The sequence below is a fragment of the Engystomops pustulosus genome, chromosome 2, assembly GCF_040894005.1.
Source record: "Engystomops pustulosus chromosome 2, aEngPut4.maternal, whole genome shotgun sequence".
NCBI classification, from domain to species: Eukaryota; Metazoa; Chordata; class Amphibia; order Anura; family Leptodactylidae; genus Engystomops; species Engystomops pustulosus.
The window spans coordinates 71,880,549-71,899,571 of NC_092412.1; the positions used below are offsets into that span (position 1 = coordinate 71,880,549).

General features: G+C 41.1%; 1 protein-coding gene across 6 annotated transcripts in view; it reads right to left on the minus strand.

Annotated features, from left to right (window-relative positions):
- Positions 1-6,855: 6,855 nt before the first annotated feature.
- DGKH (diacylglycerol kinase eta) overlaps positions 6,856-19,023 on the minus strand; it is a 136,802-nt gene continuing 124,634 nt past the window's right edge. For all 6 annotated transcript variants that reach the window (XM_072135273.1, XM_072135274.1, XM_072135276.1 and 3 more), the window contains one exon: positions 6,856-10,392. In XM_072135273.1, the coding sequence (XP_071991374.1) occupies positions 10,303-10,392 (90 nt within the window). In that variant the 3' untranslated portion in view covers positions 6,856-10,302. The remainder of the gene's footprint in view (positions 10,393-19,023) is intronic.

A 19,023-nucleotide genomic window follows, 5' to 3' on the forward strand; every position in this document is an offset into this window, starting at 1 on the left:
ACTCACCTTATTCTTAACATTAAATCTAATAAAGCCAAAAAGATTACAATGTTGGCAAATTTGGGTTGCAGTTGTGCAATGGGCAGCAACCATTACTACAGAATTTCTTTTCTTTCTATGTGTAGAAAACCAGCATCACTCAGGTACTCCTTAGTTTAGGAGTATATTGGCCAAACTTGACAATTTCAACAACTTTGACCTGCAATCTAGTATATGGTGCCCTAAAAGGCAAATTGCCAAAAGAGATAAGAATTTCCACTGCCAAATCCTTTGTACGGACAGCAGTTTTCTATCCAAGAACAATGCTTGGATTAAACAAGTTCAATGATTGGCCAAAATAACGGTGATGGCTGTCGGTTAAATGTAAATTCGGCCAACAGCCATCCAGAGTGTATGGCTGGTGCCAGTTCAGTCCTACAATAATGCAGGAGCAGATTACACCAGTAAGGATAATATGGTAAGAAACAGATACCTTATCCTTCCAACACTCACACCAACTACCCTGCACCCCATAAAGGGCTGTATGGACCGAATAAATTAGGATCGGATATATTCACATGTTAAATGCATCACTATAAAAATAAAAGTTACATAACTTAGGAGAACAACTATAAACCCAAGTACTACTAATGGACTGTTTATTATAATTTTTGTAAATGCTTTCACTTTTGATTCTTGTGTACGTAGGGATCTTTTTACCCTATTGAATTTTACAAAATATATTCTTAGGTTGGCTGCAGACGACCGTGTTCAGCCTGTGGAAACAGTCCTGTATGTTTGTCCAATTGCATGGACTGGTCATAGTGCACAGGATGTGAATCCTTGTGTCCTACAGAAATATGCAGCAGCAGCGCCAGCATTGAAACAGTTCTTACAGTATTGGTGCTACAGTTCAGCTGGCTGACGTTGAGTGCTTACATTATATTTTGCATAATGGAACATTCCCATCCTGTGCAATTTGTTCAGTCGGGATCCAACCAGCATATGGGTCCATTTTCACAGGTTGAACATGTTTGTCTACAGGCGACCTTAGCCTTTGTAATTTGATAAATGCTAAAAAAAATTAAAAAAAAAAAAAAAGAGTTGATATCAAAATCAGTGAGGTGAGGGGTTCCCCTTTGCTGAAGCACCATGACCCCTTCAAAATATCAGGTAAAGAGCACTTAAAAAAAAAAAAAAAGCATATAAGTGTGGATGTAAAACAATAAAAGGGAAGTTGTGCTCTACCCATTCAAACAGCACATGGGGGGCTCAGAGTGATATTAATGGCATGTATGAATACATTTATATAGAGATTTCAGACATTTGGGCAGGGCCACAAGAAAGTAACCAAGCTGCTGTATGTTACTACAGCAAAGTCATGTGCAAGTTCAAATATCAGCATTTCGGGAGCCTATTATGGAGCTGGAAGGTAATTCTGAACAGTGATACTTTGTTCTGTAAGATGTTTTATTACCTAAAGTATTTCTTTCAAATGGTTCTGTATGAAAGAGAAAATATCCATATCACGGAACATTTTGTTTTACAGTTTCTATGTGTGCTGAATTACATATTCCTACAACATGGGCTTTGTGCATATAAATATATATTAAGTCTAACAGTTACTGGCTGCCCTACAAAAAAGGAATGTTTTACCTACTGTTGGCACTTCCATGTGCAGTCAGTACATGTACAATATTTATTTAAGGTTATTTGGCTTCACTGAAAAAAACTCCTTCCATGTACTCTGTATTGCAACAGTCAGCGAAAATCCTAGGAAGCTCTAATCACACAAGAACATTTGCATATAAGTAGTATTGTATAGTGGACATTACCAAGGCAATTTCACTTACCTTCCTGGGCACTTTTTAGACACATATTAGTGAAGACGTAAAGAAAGCCATAAGTTACTCATTACCACGACATTACCATTACAAATACCTGAACTTACTCACAATTCACAACTTGTTCACAATTTTATTTGGCTATGGGAACACAACTATTAATTCCAAGCCAGAGGAAGTTGGATCATTGTTCAAAGTTTCTAAAGTATAAAAAGGTCTGGTGAATTATACTAAAATCTCTTAGGTTTTGATTGGTGGCACTCTATTACTAAAACAACCAAAGTTGTTGGGACAATGGACCTATCCATATAAAACAGAAATACTTAGTAGAGATGAACAAAGCAGACCGTAGTGGAAGGGGCACAGTCCCATGTTGCACTGCTTCCTTTGATAACATTTGTTGGGACCCACCAATAATCAAAACTTTTAAAGTATATTTAATTTGACATGTCAGAATCCATATCGAATGTCAGTAACCTTTGGTAAATGGAGAATTTAATTTGGCAAATGATCATCATGTATTGGGATAATATTTTGTTTCTTATAAGGTATCAATCAGGTGTAGAATTGTTGCCATGCCTGGAATGATTTGCTAATCCTTACCTAAAGCCAATCTAGTTCAGAGCTGAATTCACAATTCGGTCATTCTTAATGAACCCTTCTAGATTAGCTTACATCATTACTGTATGTAACGGCAGAAATATTTATTCAGATATTGAGTTAGCAAAATATTCTCAGAGTTCCAAATTGGAAGTCTCAAGAATTGTGAATGCAACTCACCTGAGTAAGAATTAGTACCAGTGTATGTAACAGTTACACAACTTTCTATCTAAATTCATCAAATACAGAAAAGCTAAGAGAGTAAACAAAAGGCATCATCATACAAAGAACCCCCTCTCTATACTACTTGATCCAAATCATTCTGATGCAAAGTTATCAATCTGGTAGATATGTCACATATCCGGTCTTGTATCTGTCTGTTACACTGGAATGTAAAAGTTCACACTTTTTCCGGTCTTTATAAATTTAGTTTATAAATGAGAAAGTGCCTTATATGGAATAAGAAAAATGCTGGAAAAATGTCCTGGGAGCAATAATTAAAGGTAACTTACCAAACTATCTTTCTCCAATCCTTTTATATTGCCAAACCTGTTCTAAACTCTATCTTATTAAAATGCTAATTTTAATCAGAGGCTACTAAGTTGTAAAGTAGCATCTCCGGGCTGAGGGAGCAAAGGCTACTCCAAGCCCCAGTAGCCTCTGCTGTCCACAGTAGGTCCTGCTCAGTGCCGGAGGCAGAGCACATGCACGTATCATGGAAGATACTAGCACTGAAGGGGCTAATACACACGCTCAAAGCTCAAGGAGATGGGACAGCAAAGGATACTGGGGTGTGGCTATGCTAAATCTATAAATCTGTTAAAAGATCTGCATAAAATTCTGTCTGTGTTTTCTTACATTAAGACTCCTTTTAGTCAAGTCAATAGTTAGCAATAGTCTCTTTATAAACAATCAGAATAATTGGTCCATAATAAATAACAAGTGGCAAACATCATAGGCAGTGTTAATTTGAAGGCACAATCTTCGTAAACATGAATTCTATGGGTGCCAATATTAGATATGGTAGACCCGAGAATCTCATTTGGAAACTCCACTGACCTATCATGGTGTATGTCCTCTGCAAGAGACCTTTTCTACTCGCAAACAATACAGCCTCATGGCTATTTATTGAAATATGGAAAAACACAATATATTGGCTCTTATTCCTGAGAATCCTGTGCAAATGTGTCATTAATGCAGATCTATCATAAATCTGTAGTGAAATACCATTGGTAGAACGGAGGACTCTAGTGATTTATCCAAGTAGTAGGAACTATGAATAGTGAATATATTAATAATTATTTACATAAATGCGAAGAGAAATATAGAAAGAAATGGCGAACACATAACCTCTCTCTCCAAAAAAAAAAAAAAGGTAGTTATCAGGACCATGTCACCTTATCAAAGAGCAGGATATGATACACATACATAAGAGGTTTGTAGGATTTAGAGCAGGATTTCTGAGGTAGCTCTAAACAGTACTACAAGTAGAGGTGATTCAGTCAACCCACACATAAGTATGTAGATAGATGGCCGTAAATCACTTTATGTGGGTGCGATAGGCAGGATTCTCACCACCTCTGCTAGGAGTGCCATCAGGATTTCTTCACCAATACTGCTCCAAATCATGAAAACTCAGGTTGCCCTAGTGCAGTGATGGAGAACCTTTTAGATACAGAGTGCCAGAACTACAACCAAAACCCACTTTTAAGTTGCACCGTGCCAACATGACAATTTGAGCAGTAACCTATTGATCTCTGCTGTATCATAAAATTTCAATCATATTAGCGTCCTGAGGACACCAATACAATAGAATGCAGGATTGTAGCTTCCCTTCTGGCAGCTAAGTAGGTGTCACTTTTATATAGCACGGAGCATGGCGCGTCCTGGGCTGTCTTGGACTGCAGGAGGAAGGCTTGAGTCCTATCTGGTAAATTCTGTGCTGAGTGCCTACAGACAGGGCTCCGAGTGCCACCTCTGGCACCCGTGCCATTGGTTCGCCACCACTGCCCTAGTGTCTGGATCCCCACTGATCACTTATCACCAATTCTATGGACAACCTTATATGACTGATACATGAAAGAACAGTATACAAATGTTTGATGTGATGATGCTGTCAAGTGCCAAATGTTAACCTTAAAGGAAATCTACCATCAAAATCAAACATGATACTTACTTACATTGATCTACATAGATCCAGGCAGTGTGACTGTGGTAATCTTAGATTTGTTATTCATGGTTTACTTCCTTTTAAAATAAACTTGTAAAATTACGGTATGTACTTGAGTATAAGCCGACCCGAATATAAGCCAAGGCCCCTACTTTTACCACAAAAAACTGGGATAACCTATTGCATTGGTCACAGTTTTCCCAAGTATATAGCCACCCAGCATTTTCCCAGTATACAGTCTGGCCCCGTATGCAGCCAGCCCCAGTTTGCCCAATTTATTAAACAAAAAAAGAAAAAGTTAATAACTCACCTTTCTGGCACCTCCCTCCCTCTGCAGGTCTTCTCTTCCATCCATCTGGCATCAGACTGCCAGAATATACAATACTAGAGGGATCACACAAAACACCTTCAGGGGCACCGGAATGGGGAGTTATTAACTTTCCTTTTTTAGACTCAAGTATAAGAAGAGTTTGGGTTTTTCATCACATTTTTTGTGCTGGAAAACTCGGCTTAATCCTGAGTATATATACTGTATGCTAATGAACCAGAAAGGTTCTAGGGGGCAATACCAGAGCACCCTGCTCACTCGGCACTTCTCAGTTGTAATCTCACAGGAGCAGGCCACAGTGAGAGCAGGAGTTGCTCCTGCACAGCGTAAAAGCCTGTGAAGCTAAAGCATGGAGGTGTGTTTTAGAAGGAAGCAGGCCATGGATACCAAATTAAATTACCACAGTCAGTGACTGGATCTAGGAGTAGGTGCCCCTGATTCATCAAAATAATAATTCCTTATTTTTACAGCTTGATTATGATGGCAGATTTCTTTTAAAAGCACAATCTTGCTTCTCACTACTCACACAAGGCACAGTTGCACAGAAATCGTACAAATGTTAACATTTTACTAAAGGTAACACTCAGCGAAAAGTGGTTTCAAAGAGTGGATATCTAGTGCAATGCCTAGGGGGCTGAAGTATTACACATGTATTCTCTAATGAAAGCTCAGGGTCACACGCAGTCCGTCCCTCGATCCCTAGATTAGGTATAATATTGGGGGATACTTTAACACCAGAGTCGTCATGCAGCTATTGCCATGTCTATTACTTGCTGATGTGAGTCAAATAAATTTTCCCATGCTTAATGGTAAGAGAACACAAAGGTAGCATCTTCCAAGGGATTCATCTAAGAGTAAACATGACTACATGAAAAGCTGTGGCTGCCTGAGCTGCACATGGTATACAATTGACAATTTGCTAGAATAAAAGTCACTGTTATGATATAATATGTATGTATGTATGTATGTATGTATGTATGTATGTATGTACGGTATGTATTATAGTAAAGGGATACCTGCATAATGACAACAGCGAGAAGTAAAATAAAGCTTTGTATAAGCAACTGTCAAACCCTTATTTTACTAGCTGCAGACTTTGCAGATCTTCAGGTGGGAAAACCTCACAACTTGGAAGTCAGTAATTGACTTAAATGGGTTTTCACATAGGCAAGTAGAAAATAATAAAGTGTATTTTCCATGATCCGGCTCTCCATTCCACCATTGCATTAGTTGTTGGTCAATACTACCTGACTAAGCTAACGGAGCGTAGAAGGGTGCGTTGAGGAGACACGCAGCAGGCTCACACATTGCTTTTCAACAATAACAGGTTGTTACCCATCCCATTTCATATTAACTGTTATGTGTTAGTTCTGGAATAGTCACCTAACATCGGTATTATTGGACTCGACTTTGTGGAAGTCATTTGTGCAGGATTTACTGCCTGTAGTAACCAAATCCTGTTCCCTCACCTTTCGAGGTTTTTAACAGTGGTATGAGTTTGCCACCTGGTGGATTAAAACATTTCTATTTTGAGTAAAACAGAGAATGTTTTTTGATGCATTGGAATTATAGGTTGTAGTGTTGGTGCCCAAAACCTACACTGAATGGCCTCAGCAGGTCCCATGACTATCAATGTGTCCAGCCCTGCCAGGATTGCCATTGACCCATGTGAGGTTGAAACTGGAGCAGGGATGGTACACTTTAAAAGAAAGCCTACCATGAGGAATCTAGTATCAGAAGTAGATTCCTCCTGCTGCCTCTGCCCTAATCTGTAATTTAATAATGCTGGAACCTAACTTGTTAAAAACCTTATTTTAGCAATATGTAAAGTAACTGCAGAGGCTACTGGGGTGTGGAGTAACCTTCGCTCCCAGTACCCGGCCAGGCTAGTACACGCCCCAGTAGCCTCTGCAGTTACTTTACATATTACCACAATAAAGTTTTACCACAACAAGTTAGGATCCAATATTATTAAATCACAGATTAGGGCAGAGGCAGGTAGGAAGAATCTACCATCAGATCTACATCTAATAAAGGAAACCTACCATGAGGAATCTTAATTTTTTTTTGCTTGCCATGAATCAATACCCAGCAGATTCCTGGAATATCTCCTTTTATAAAAAATGCAATCTGCTGCAAGAAAATTTACATCCTGCTGTGAAAAAAAAAAAATCTGTGCCGTATGTAAATTTATCTTTTTAAAATAGTACACGGCATATACATATTATTTGCTTCTGTGTTACGCGGTAGAATTTCCCATGAAGTCAATCCATGATATGCATTCCATGCAGCTACCCTAATGCTTCAATGAAACAGCCTACAGGGTGAAGAATCCAATTAGACAATGACATTGTGACAGAACTGTTCAGAAGAAATACCAGCAAATTCATATTTAGTGAGGCAATATTAATTTATAGTAAAATGGATAAAAGCAAAATGCTCACATCTCTTAACACTGAAATTTAACATCCAAATTTTAAAAAGTCAATTACATACACAGTTTCATAAAACTTTATATGTCGATACAGTGCTGAAACATAATATACAAATATGCAGATCAACTGCATAAATAGTGAGATATTTAGATTTCAAAACATACAGTATTAAAGTAGTGCACTGGTAACCTCTTTATTATAGGCTTTGTGTGATACGTTACCCCACAAAAACATAACATGCGCTTCAATAAAATAGAAATATTGCACATCAAAGATTGTCCTGCTTTTCCAGAAAACAGGGATGTTCTTATTCGCTAAATCATCCATCATGGAGGGGACAAACTTTCGAAATATGGACAGAAATCTGTAAGCTGCAGACGATGAACATGGGGAGAGGTGGGAGCTGTAAGAAGTGTTATCTTGAAATGTTTCCTAGATAAGAACTTTATATCAAAACTACCCTGATTCGGCAAGAGTAAAGCCACCAATTACCTTTTCTGAATACACCAAGGTTTATCTCCACCATTGTGTTAATATTCTGTACATCGGTGTACCCACGCAGAAGCCTGGACTGGCAGTGTTTCAGCGACCACTTAAAGTGCACTTATTGCCCACACAAATGAGAAACCCATCCGTGGACAGAACTTTTCTGAAGAAGGCAGTTCAGAAAATTTACAGAATGTAAAAGTATTCACTAATACCTTATACCAAATAATCTAAAAACAAATTAAGGGTCTGTGTACAAAATAGCCATTGGGTTGTAATACCAGTTAGGAAAAAATGCAAATGCCATTTAGACATGGAGTAAGAGACAGCTAGAGAGGTACTAGGCAATGTTCTATTTCACACCAAGAGGTGACCATAGAAGATGGTATCTATTGTGGTTGCTAGAAGACCTTACACTTGGCTGTTCAGTTCACAGATATACAAAGAGAACCAGTCAGGTTGATTTGGAAGCCTAAATCCCTATATTTCCTCTGTGCCCGCTGTAAAAAAAAAAAAAGCCCCAAAAGTTTATATTTATCTTAGCCCAGATCTCTTGGCACCTGCATAGTGACTTAATGAAGCACACCCCGTCATCAGCACACAAGTGCGTGGACTGAACAGACTTCATTGAATCACTGCGCAGGTGCTGTGAGCTCTGGACAAGGTAAGTGAGAGGAGCCTTATTGGACCCAACTGCAGGCAAGTATAAGTGCTTGAGTGTTATTTTTTATATAGTGGCCACAAACTTAGCTGTGACAGGTCAATTTTGGACTCAATTAGGACCGGTGGTTGTTTTAGTGTCCAAATTGCCCTGACAAGTTCCCTTTAAAAATCTGCTTGCAGCAGCCAGTTATGCCTCATACGACAAAATCTCAATGCTAGGGTCTAGCTGAAACTATGGGAATTTGTAAGCTTAACTACATACCGATCTTATTACTTGGCAGGAAAAAAAGGTTGGCGTTCCTAAACGCCAATAGAAAGCAACCCAATTTGTTATCGAATTCCCACCTTCCTAGCACTGATCTAAGAGACTTTGATACCCTAAGAGACCGATTAGCAATAGATAAGCAATCAGATTATTTGCAGGTCCCAAAGTTCTACCTGCATAGACCATATACCAGGATTATTACTACTGTAATTGCAAATAGTCTCTGGGATGAATGGAACTTTTACTGCAGCACACGGCCGGACTTGGCAATACTGAAGTACAATAGGCTTCAAATGACTGTAAACAGCAGCAATTCCCAGGAACTATCCTATGGGCAACGCAACAACAATCTCATATTCCATTGCGTGCAGACTACAAGGATTAAAGGGGTGACTGGGATCTGGAATGTAAAAGATTACCAAAAAGAAACAAAAAATATTTATAGCCATACAGAGTTTGTGATACAGAAATGTGGTTCATGCAGCACCCAAGCCTTTTCTCCAGGTGGGTGCTGTGTCTATGCTACCATAAAGCTGGTGGGAAGACCACCGTCATTGTATTCTATTGCTACACTGAGGATTAGGATCTTAGGACTGCTGCTTATCTTACCAATATTTCCCATACATTAAAAATGATATAAGGCATTGGAAATTGCTCCAAGACAAATTCTTTTGTGAGGTAACCATCTTTGCAGAATGAAAATTTGTAATAACCTAATTATATCAGAATTACTAAACAATATTGACTAGCTAGAATAAATATGTAGAACATACATAATGCACATCATTTTCTTAGGATACATGGCACATAGGCTACATGTTCACATCCACAATCCCCCGGCCACTGAACATAGTCATGCAAAATATCCAACAACTTATAGAAAAGTGCCTTGAACCAACAGACACATCAGTAGTAATAAATTAATTCATATTAAAATTAATATAAAAGTTGTTCAAGTTTTTTTTTTCTTTTTTTTTCTGGTTTTGTATCAGATATGTCATGCAACTGAAATACAATTTCAACAGGCGCTCCATGCATTTAGATTGCATTCACTTTATACAAAGTGTTTTCTGATGTAACTCCTTGGCCAGTGAATGAGCGGTACCTGAGGCAGCGAGAGCCAAGACGATCTATAAAAGGCTTGGCTCCATTGCAATTTGGCCTTCCCAGTTATTTGGAAGTCTGAGCCTCATACAAAGCTTGCATGTTGACTTTTTGCCATAAAAAGATATGTTGTCAGAGTGCTGATGGCAGCTTTAGAAACGTGCCAACACAACCAGAGGTGGCCAACAACCAAATGTCTCTTGGAATCAGGCAAGGCATACATTTCAAATACAGATCCAAACTTTACCAAGCTTTTTTTGTTGCAAATTTTGGCACAAATTACTAACTCAAAACCAAGCTTGCAATACTTTCTACCTGGCTGTATACACAACCGCTTACTGAAACAGTTAACCAAAACCACATAGTGCCTCGAAAGAATTTCAGCCACTGTCCAAGCCTTGCTCCACGCAGGGACACCAGCAGCGCCTTCACACCTCAGAAAAGGATGCATTTCTGCCGAGATCCTTAATTCCCTGTAGAATTCGCTTCATATGACCCACTTTCATTATCCCCAGATCCTGCAAGGAAAACCAAAGAACGTGTTACCCTGTCCCAGAGAGAATTTCAAAAATTTCCTAAAAGCTAAAACAGGAACTGAAACCTCAGCAAAACTTTAAATACATTATAGAAAAGTACACCATATTATTAGTTTCTTCTAACCCATGCAACCCAAATGGATCCTCAAGATAACTGGCATTGTGACCTCTAAAATCTGAGGTGCCTGAACACTCATCACCCTTCATTCATGGAGCAGAGGCTGTTTCCCAACAACCCCAGAAGCGCTTCGGCCAAATTTACAAATTTTGGCACAGAAGTAACAGCTGCAAAATAAAAACACAAGCTATGGGTGATGTGTGGGCGTAACTCTACATAACACAGCGGTCAGTTCAGGTAGGTGAATCAAGGTGACAGATTCCTTTAGATCACCTTCATGTTACTGTACCACTTACAGTGGGTACAGAAAGTATTCAGATCCCTTTAAATTTTCACTCTTTGTTTAATTGCAACTGGTAAAAGAAAAAAAAAATTATTGCTCATTAATGTGCACTCTGCACCCCATCTTGACAGAAAAAAACTGAAATATAGATATTTTTACTAATTAATAAAAGAAGAAAAAGTGAAATATCACAGGGTCAGAAGTATTCAGACCCTTTGCTGTGACATAATTAACTCACATGCTGTCCATTTCCTTTTGATGGTTCTACTCCTTCACTGGAGTCCAGATGTTTAATTAAACTGATATGACTTGATTTGGAGAGTCAAACACCTGTCTATATAAGACCTCACAGCTCGCAGTGAATGGCAGAGAACATGGTAATCGTGTGGTCTAAGGAACTGCCCAAATAGTTTAGAGACAGATTTGTGGCAAGGCACAGATATGGCCAAGGTTAAAAAAGAATATCTGCAGCATTCAAAGTTCAGTGGCCGCCATAATCCATAAATGGAAAAAGTTTGGGGCGACCACAATTCTTCCTCGACCTAGCTGTCCAGCCAAACTAAGCAATTGTGGGAGAAAAGCCTTGGTGGGAGAGGTAATGAACAACCCCAAGATCAATGTAGCTGAACTCCAGAGATGCACTAGGGAGAAAGTTCCACAAAGTCAACTATCCCTGCAGCCTCCACCAGTCGGGGCTTCATGGCAAAGTGTGCAGACAGAAGCCTCTCCTCAGTGCAAGACATATGAAAGCTGCATACAGTTTGCAAAAAAAACAAAAACACATGAAGGACTCCCAGACTATGAGAAATAAGATTCTCTGGTCTGATGAGATGAAGATTGAATTTTTTGTGTTAAATCTAAGCAGTATGTGTGGAGAAAATCAGGCACTCCTCATCACCTGTCAAATACAATCCCAACAGGGAAATATGGAGGTGGCAGTATCATGCTATGGGGGCAGAGAAAAGATGAATGTGGAAAGATGAATGTGGCCAAGTACAGATAACAGTTCCACAGTTCGCTGGACCTCAGACTGGGCCAAGGGTTCACCTTCCAACAAGACAATGACACTATGCACACAGTTCAATACCAAAGCAGTGGCTGCCGAACAACTCTGACTATTTTTGACTGATCCAGCCAGAGCCCTGACCTTGATAATGACTGCCCACCAACATTCACCATCCAACCTGAGGGAACTGGAGAGTATCTGCAAGGAAGAGACAGAGGATCCCCAAATCCAGGTGTGAAAAACATGTTCCATCATCCCAAGAAGACTCATGGCTGTACTAGCTCAAAAGGTGCTTCTACTCAATACAGAGCAAAGGGGCGGAATACTTAGGACCGTTATATTTCAGTTTTTATTGTTTAATAAATTAACAAAAATATCTATATTTCTGGGGTTTTTTCGGTCAAGGGTGTACATTACTGAGCAAAAAAATTGGCTGAAATGAAACAAAGATTAAAGGGGTATTCTCGTCTGGGCATTAACATTCAGTTTGATTAATCTGCCAATTAATAAACATTTCTTCAATTAGATGTTATTTAAAAAAATGTTCCTGTGTGAAGATAATTTTCCATAAAAGTAGTGATATGGTCCCTTAGAAACGAGATATCTTCCTCGGATACGGCCATCTCTGCTGTTAAAGGTTATTGTATATAAAATGTCCTGGAGTTACTACATGTCGCACGGCCGTCCTGTGGTAATGATCGCTGAATCCTGGTGGTCCGGCAGGACCCTATAGCGCAAGTCTGGCCACCGCTGCCAGAGTGTGACGTGGTCGTATCCGAGGAAGCTATCTCGTTTCTAAGGGACAACATGACTACATTTATGAGAAATTATCTTCACACAGGAACATTTTTTTTTAATAACATCCAATTGAAGAAATGTTTATATATGGAAGATGAAACTGAATGTGAATGCCCAGACGAGAATACCCCTCTAAATTTAAAAAGGGGTTTGAATACTTTCTGCACCCACTGTAAAGTTTTTTAAACTCACAGTGGCTTCTTAACTATCAATAATACATTTAAAAGACAAACATCACCTTAGTAAATTGTATCTTCTATTTAAGCATATTATTATTTCACTTTCTTTTTTAACAACATTCAAATGAGCAACCAGGATTATATTATTGGAGATTGCATAGAACATTAATTTCTTCAGCACAACAGACAGTGTCCATGGATATGTGTCAAGGTGATGGAACAATGCAGGGTAATGGAGATGAAAGCTTAGTAAATGGATAGAAATATGACTCTGTTCGATGAAACAATATAAAGTCACAAAAGGCTTATAAAAAAAACAAGTTAAGTTAAAAACGGCTACTACAGCTACCAGCTAAGAAGGAAACATAATATATTCGACTATCCAAAAAAAATTATTGTATAGTGGAAACTTTTCAGCGGTTAAGGTAGCACACAATACCAGCAAAGCTACAGAAACAGCATACAAGCACACAAATTTGAGGCACCAAGAAACAAGGTACAATATTTCAATTTGATTTTGTGAACAGTAATTCTGCATTCTCCCTGAAGAAAAACCCAAATTGTGTAACCAGCAGAGGCAAGGACAGCATTACACATGCAGCTCTAATACTGCTAGTACATGACTAATGCCTACAATTTCATTAGAAACAGATCCCGCTAGTTTTCTGGCTTCTCCGACCCACATGCCACTTAGGGCGTGTCAGAGACTATAGCAGAAAAAAAAACTCTGCCAGTTCAGATCTGGCCTATAGGTCGGAACTGTTGGAGTTTGCACCCACATTTAGTGAGAGGTCGTAGCCCCTTAGGGAATATGGGAGCAGGACCGCCAGTGGGGGGGATTTTAAGACGTTAAAAATGCCAGCCTATATGAATTCCCTACTGTGTCGGGTGCATAGGATATACCGTATATACTCGTGTATAGGCAGAGTTTTTCAGCACAAAAAGTGTGCTGAAAAAACTCACCTCGGCTTATACACGAATCAATTAAAAAATAAAAAACTTAATACTCACCCTCTGGTGTCTGGATCGTTGGCGACACTGCCCCATCATAGTGTGCGCCCGCCAGCAGATCGCATGGACGCAACCCTGCCGGCTAGAGAAGAAAGTAGAGACAAGAGGAGCTACCGGGAACCGCACCGAAGATCGGGACACTGAAAGGTGAGTATTAAGTTTTTTATGTGCTTGTAAGGGGGCTGGCTAGCTGTATGCTACACGGGGGGCTGGCTAGCTGTATGCTACACGGGGGGGGCTGGCTAGCTGTATGCTACACGGGGGGGGGGGGGCTGGCTAGCTGTATCCTACACGGGGGGGGGGGCTGGCTAGCTGTATGCTACACGGGGGGGGGCTGGCTAGCTGTATGCTACACGGGGGGGGCTGGCTAGCTGTATGCTACACGGGGGGGGGGGCTGGCTAGCTGTATGCTACACGGGGGGGGCTGGCTAGCTGTATGCTACACGGGGGGGGCTGGCTAGCTGTATGCTACACAGGGGGGGGGGCTGGCTAGCTGTATGCTACACGGGGGGGGCTGGCTAGCTGTATGCTACACGGGGGGGGGCTGGCTAGCTGTATGCTACACGGGGGGGGCTGGCTAGCTGTATGCTACACGGGGGGGGGGGGCTGGCTAGCTGTATCCTACACGGGGGGGGGGGGCTGGCTAGCTGTATGCTACACGGGGGGGGGGGGCTGGCTAGCTGTATGCTACACGGGGGGGGGCTGGCTAGCTGTATGCTACACGGGGGGGGCTGGCTAGCTGTATGCTACACGGGGGGGGCTGGCTAGCTGTATGCTACACGGGGGGGGGGGGCTGGCTAGCTGTATGCTACACGGGGGGGGGGCTGGCTAGCTGTATGCTACACGGGGGGGGCTGGCTAGCTGTATGCTACACGGGGGGGGGCTGGCTAGCTGTATGCTACACAGGGGGGGGGGCTGGCTAGCTGTATGCTACACGGGGGGGGCTGGCTAGCTGTATGCTACACGGGGGGGGGGCTGGCTAGCTGTATGCTACACGGGGGGGCTGGCTAGCTGTATGCTACACGGGGGGGGGGGCTGGCTAGCTGTATGCTACACGGGGGGGCTGGCTAGCTGTATGCTACACGGGGGGGCTGGCTAGCTGTATGCTACACGGGGGGGCTGGCTAGCTGTATGCTACACGGGGGGGCTGGCTAGCTGTATGCTACACGGGGGGGCTGGCTAGCTGTATGCTACACGGGGGGGCTGGCTAGCTGTATGCTACACGGGGGGGCTGGCTAGCTGTATGCTACACCGGGGGGCTGGCTAGCTGTATGATACACGGGGGGGCTGGCTAGCTGTATGATACACGGGGGGGCTGGCTAGCTGTATGATACACGGGGGGGCTGGCTAGCTGTATGATACACGGGGGGGCTGGCTAGCTGTATGATACACGGGGGGCTGGCTAGCTGTATGATACACGGGGGGCTGGCTAGCTGTATGATACACGGGGGGCTGGCTAGCTGTATGATACACGGGGGGCTGGCTAGCTGTATGATACACGGGGGGCTGGCTAGCTGTATGATACACGGGGGGCTGGCTAGCTGTATGATACACGGGGGGCTGGCTAGCTGTATGATACACGGGGGGCTGGCTAGCTGTATACTACACGGGGGCTGGCTAGCTGTATACTACAACCTCGGCTTATACTCGAGTCAATAGGTTTTCCCAGTTTTTGGTAAAATTAGGGGTCTCGGCTGATACTTGGGTCGGCTTATACTCGAGTATATAAAGATAAACTTTCTTAGGAGTTATTTTATTATCCATGCAATTTTTTTGCAATAAAAAGCTCAAAGTGTGATAGGTTTGGTTCTGTCATTGAAACATTTATCTGTCATAGAGAGACTTTCCCCTCATGGCCACTAGACTGAGCTTTAGCTGTGTGTTCTGTCTTCACACACAGTATACAGCCCATCGGAAAGTAGGGATGGGAACCAGCCCTATATCCAATATTAAAGGATAAAAGAGGTGCTATTATTAATTATGATTGAGTAAGAAGCCAAAGTCTCGCTCCATACAACTGTAACAAGTATCTATAGTGATCTGCAGCAACCGGCTCAACATAGAACTGTTTATGCCTCCTCTGTTTTAAAAACTTGTTCTCTGCTATCAACCATTTTTATGCTGCCCACATTTAAAAATCCATAACTTTTTATTTTTTCCACCATTTACAGAGATGTGAAAAGGGCTTTTTTGCATAATATAGGGCACTTTCTAGTGTCAGTACTTAAAATACTGTGAAAATTTGCAGCATTTTCTTGTGGGTTTTTATTTTTACTGCTTTCACTTTGTGTCAACAGTATACAAAAGTACAGCAGTATAGTAGTATAATAGCAGTATACCTAATTTAAAAGGTTTTATTAAGTTTCCTAAGCTTAAAAATACAGTTAAAATTAGTTTTTTTAAAAAATCTCATATTAAAAAAATATCAATAATTTCTTAATTTTGCCGTATTCTGACGCCAATACCTTTTTCATACTGTGGTGTATGAACCTGTACAAGGTGTAATTTTTTGCATGATCTTCTGTTTAATATCAACTTTTAAAATTATGCTGATTAGCCTGAACCTATGCTAACAGTCCTTCTGTGCTTTGGTTTTACAGGCTGTAACAGTGTCTCACCATCCCTCCGCTTCCTCAGTTTTTGGGCAGTCATAACTTTCTGACCCTTGTATTTGCTTACTATAAATTATGGAATAACTGAAGTGTAAACTGGGCCTACACTCTCTGAAAATAAAGAACACACAAGTTTGGAAAGTGCTGTATAATCTCTTCCTGTTGTGGACACCAGAAAAAGAGGCTGCCTGGGTCAAAAAGGTATAACTCAATTAAAGGAAACCTACCACTTAGAATGGCCGGTGTAAGCAGTAAATACCGAGCACCAGCTCAAGATGAGCTGGTGCCGGTACTTACTTTCGTTAGTTTTATAAACCGCGGTATCGCGGTTTTAACACTTTTTAAACTCCAGTGCAGAAGAGGCTTCAGCGCTGCGTGCGCACGATGGTGCGTGCGCCTACATAGGAAATGGAGACGGAGACGTTGCTCGCGCACGGTCGCGCACAGCGCTGAAGCCTCTTCTGCACTAGAGTTTAAAAAGTGTTAAAACCGCGATACCGCGGTTTATAACACTAACGAAAGTAAGTACCGGCACCAGCTCATCTTGAGCTGGTGCTCGGTATTTACTGCTTACACCGGCCATTCGAAGTGGTAGGTTTCCTTTAAGGATATAAATAGTCCTGAGCGAGTATTAAAATTCAAAAGAGCATATACTCACCTCTCTCTGGCATCCTGTTCAGGTGGAGAAGCCAATCACTGCTGGCCTCAGTTTATATAGAGAGTCAGCTGTGAGATCATCTGTGATGTCAGCCTGCAACTGCTGCTGTAGTGGGTGCTCAGTTATTGCCACAGCATCACTGCTTAGCCTCTGCGTACTAACAGAGGCGAAAAATGACTGGCTGCACTGCACTAAACTGGAGCGCTGGAGAGAGGAGACTATTATTATTTATACCCCCAGGGACACATAAATAATAAGCCACACTTCCTTTAAGCCCACAGCAAAAAACCTATAATTATACCTATAAATAGAATTAAAAACAATGCTCCACCTCCCCAAAAAAAGAACTGTTCAAATAATTAAAACACATAAAAATGGTACCGCAAAAAATTTTTTATTACTGTGGGATCTGAAAAGTGTTTTGGATTTTCTATGTTCAGAATAGAATTGTAATGACCCTGCAAATACGCCTAAGCCTATGTTGTTACTACTGTGAGAACGGTTAACCTAAAAAGGTAAAAAAAAAAAAAAAAAATGTGGGGAATGCATTATTTTTCTATAACAAAAAGGATTAATAAAAGTTAGTCAATAAGCAGCTTGGTCTGCAGCTGGTGTCAAAGTTTTGGATCCATATCAATGGACTCTATTTCACAAAAATATCAGACACCTGACGGTTGAAAAAAAAGACACTTGTTCATCAGGTTCAACCAAGGAAGGGAAGGGATTGGATGAGGAAGGGATTTAGGGAAAACAATTCTATATAACATAACTATCAATGTTATTTAGGTGTAAAAAGGGATCTTGGCCCATCTTCAAACTCTTCGCTCCCTGCTCTGACCAGCGCCTGAGGCAGGCTATTCAACAGATTGACAGTTCTCGTAGTAAAATAGCCCTGTCGTCTTTGGTGAATTCTCCAGACAAAGACAGCACCCCCTTTTCTTTTGATTTAATTTAACATGAAACAACTTACCACCGATTCATATATTTATATAAATTAATCATGTTCCTCTTAGTCGTCTCTTTTCCAGACTAAATAAATCTAGTTTGAATCTTTCCTCATGACTGAGACCCTCCATACCCCTTATCATTTTTGTGGCTCTTCGTTCTACCCTCTTCAGCTCCAGGGCATCCTTTTTACGGACTGGTGCCCAAAACTGGACGGTATATTCCAGCTGAGGCCGAACCAATGTCTTATACAGTGGTAATATTACCGTACATCCCTATCGCGAGAGTCCAGGGCACTTTTGATACACGACATGATCTTGCTGGCTTTAGAGGCAGCTGATAAACAATGAATGCTGTTATTAAATCTGTGAGCTACTAGTACCCCCAGGTCCTTCTCAACAAGGGACTCTCCCAGATTTACTCCCCTAAGGACATATGTTGCCTGTGATTTATTAGCCCCCATGTGCATAACCTTACATTTATCCACATTGAACCTAATTTGCCAAGTGGATGACCAAACACTCAGTCCAAGTCCTACATAGTTTGGTGCCATTTGCAGATATAGACAAAGTTCTATTAATTCCTACCTCTATATCATCAATCAATAAATTAAATAATAGTGGGCCAAGCACAGAACCCTGGGGTACACCACTTGTAACTGGTGACCATTCTGAGAAGGTATCGCTGACCACAACTCTCTGGATACGATCCCTCAGACAGTATTCCAATTCAAATGATTCCTTCCAAACCAGAAGCCTTTATTTTACCCATCAAGTGTCTATGAGGGACAGTGTCAAATGCCTGTACAAAATCCAAGAACACAATATCCACAGCTGCTCCTCCATCCAGGCATCTGCTCACCTCTTCATAGAAGCAGATCAGGTTAGTCTATCCTTAGTAAACCCTCGCTGGCTGTCACTTATTATACTATTTGATGTCACATACTCCAGTATATAGTTCTTTTAGTAACCCTTCCAACATTTTCCCCACAATGGAAGTTAAA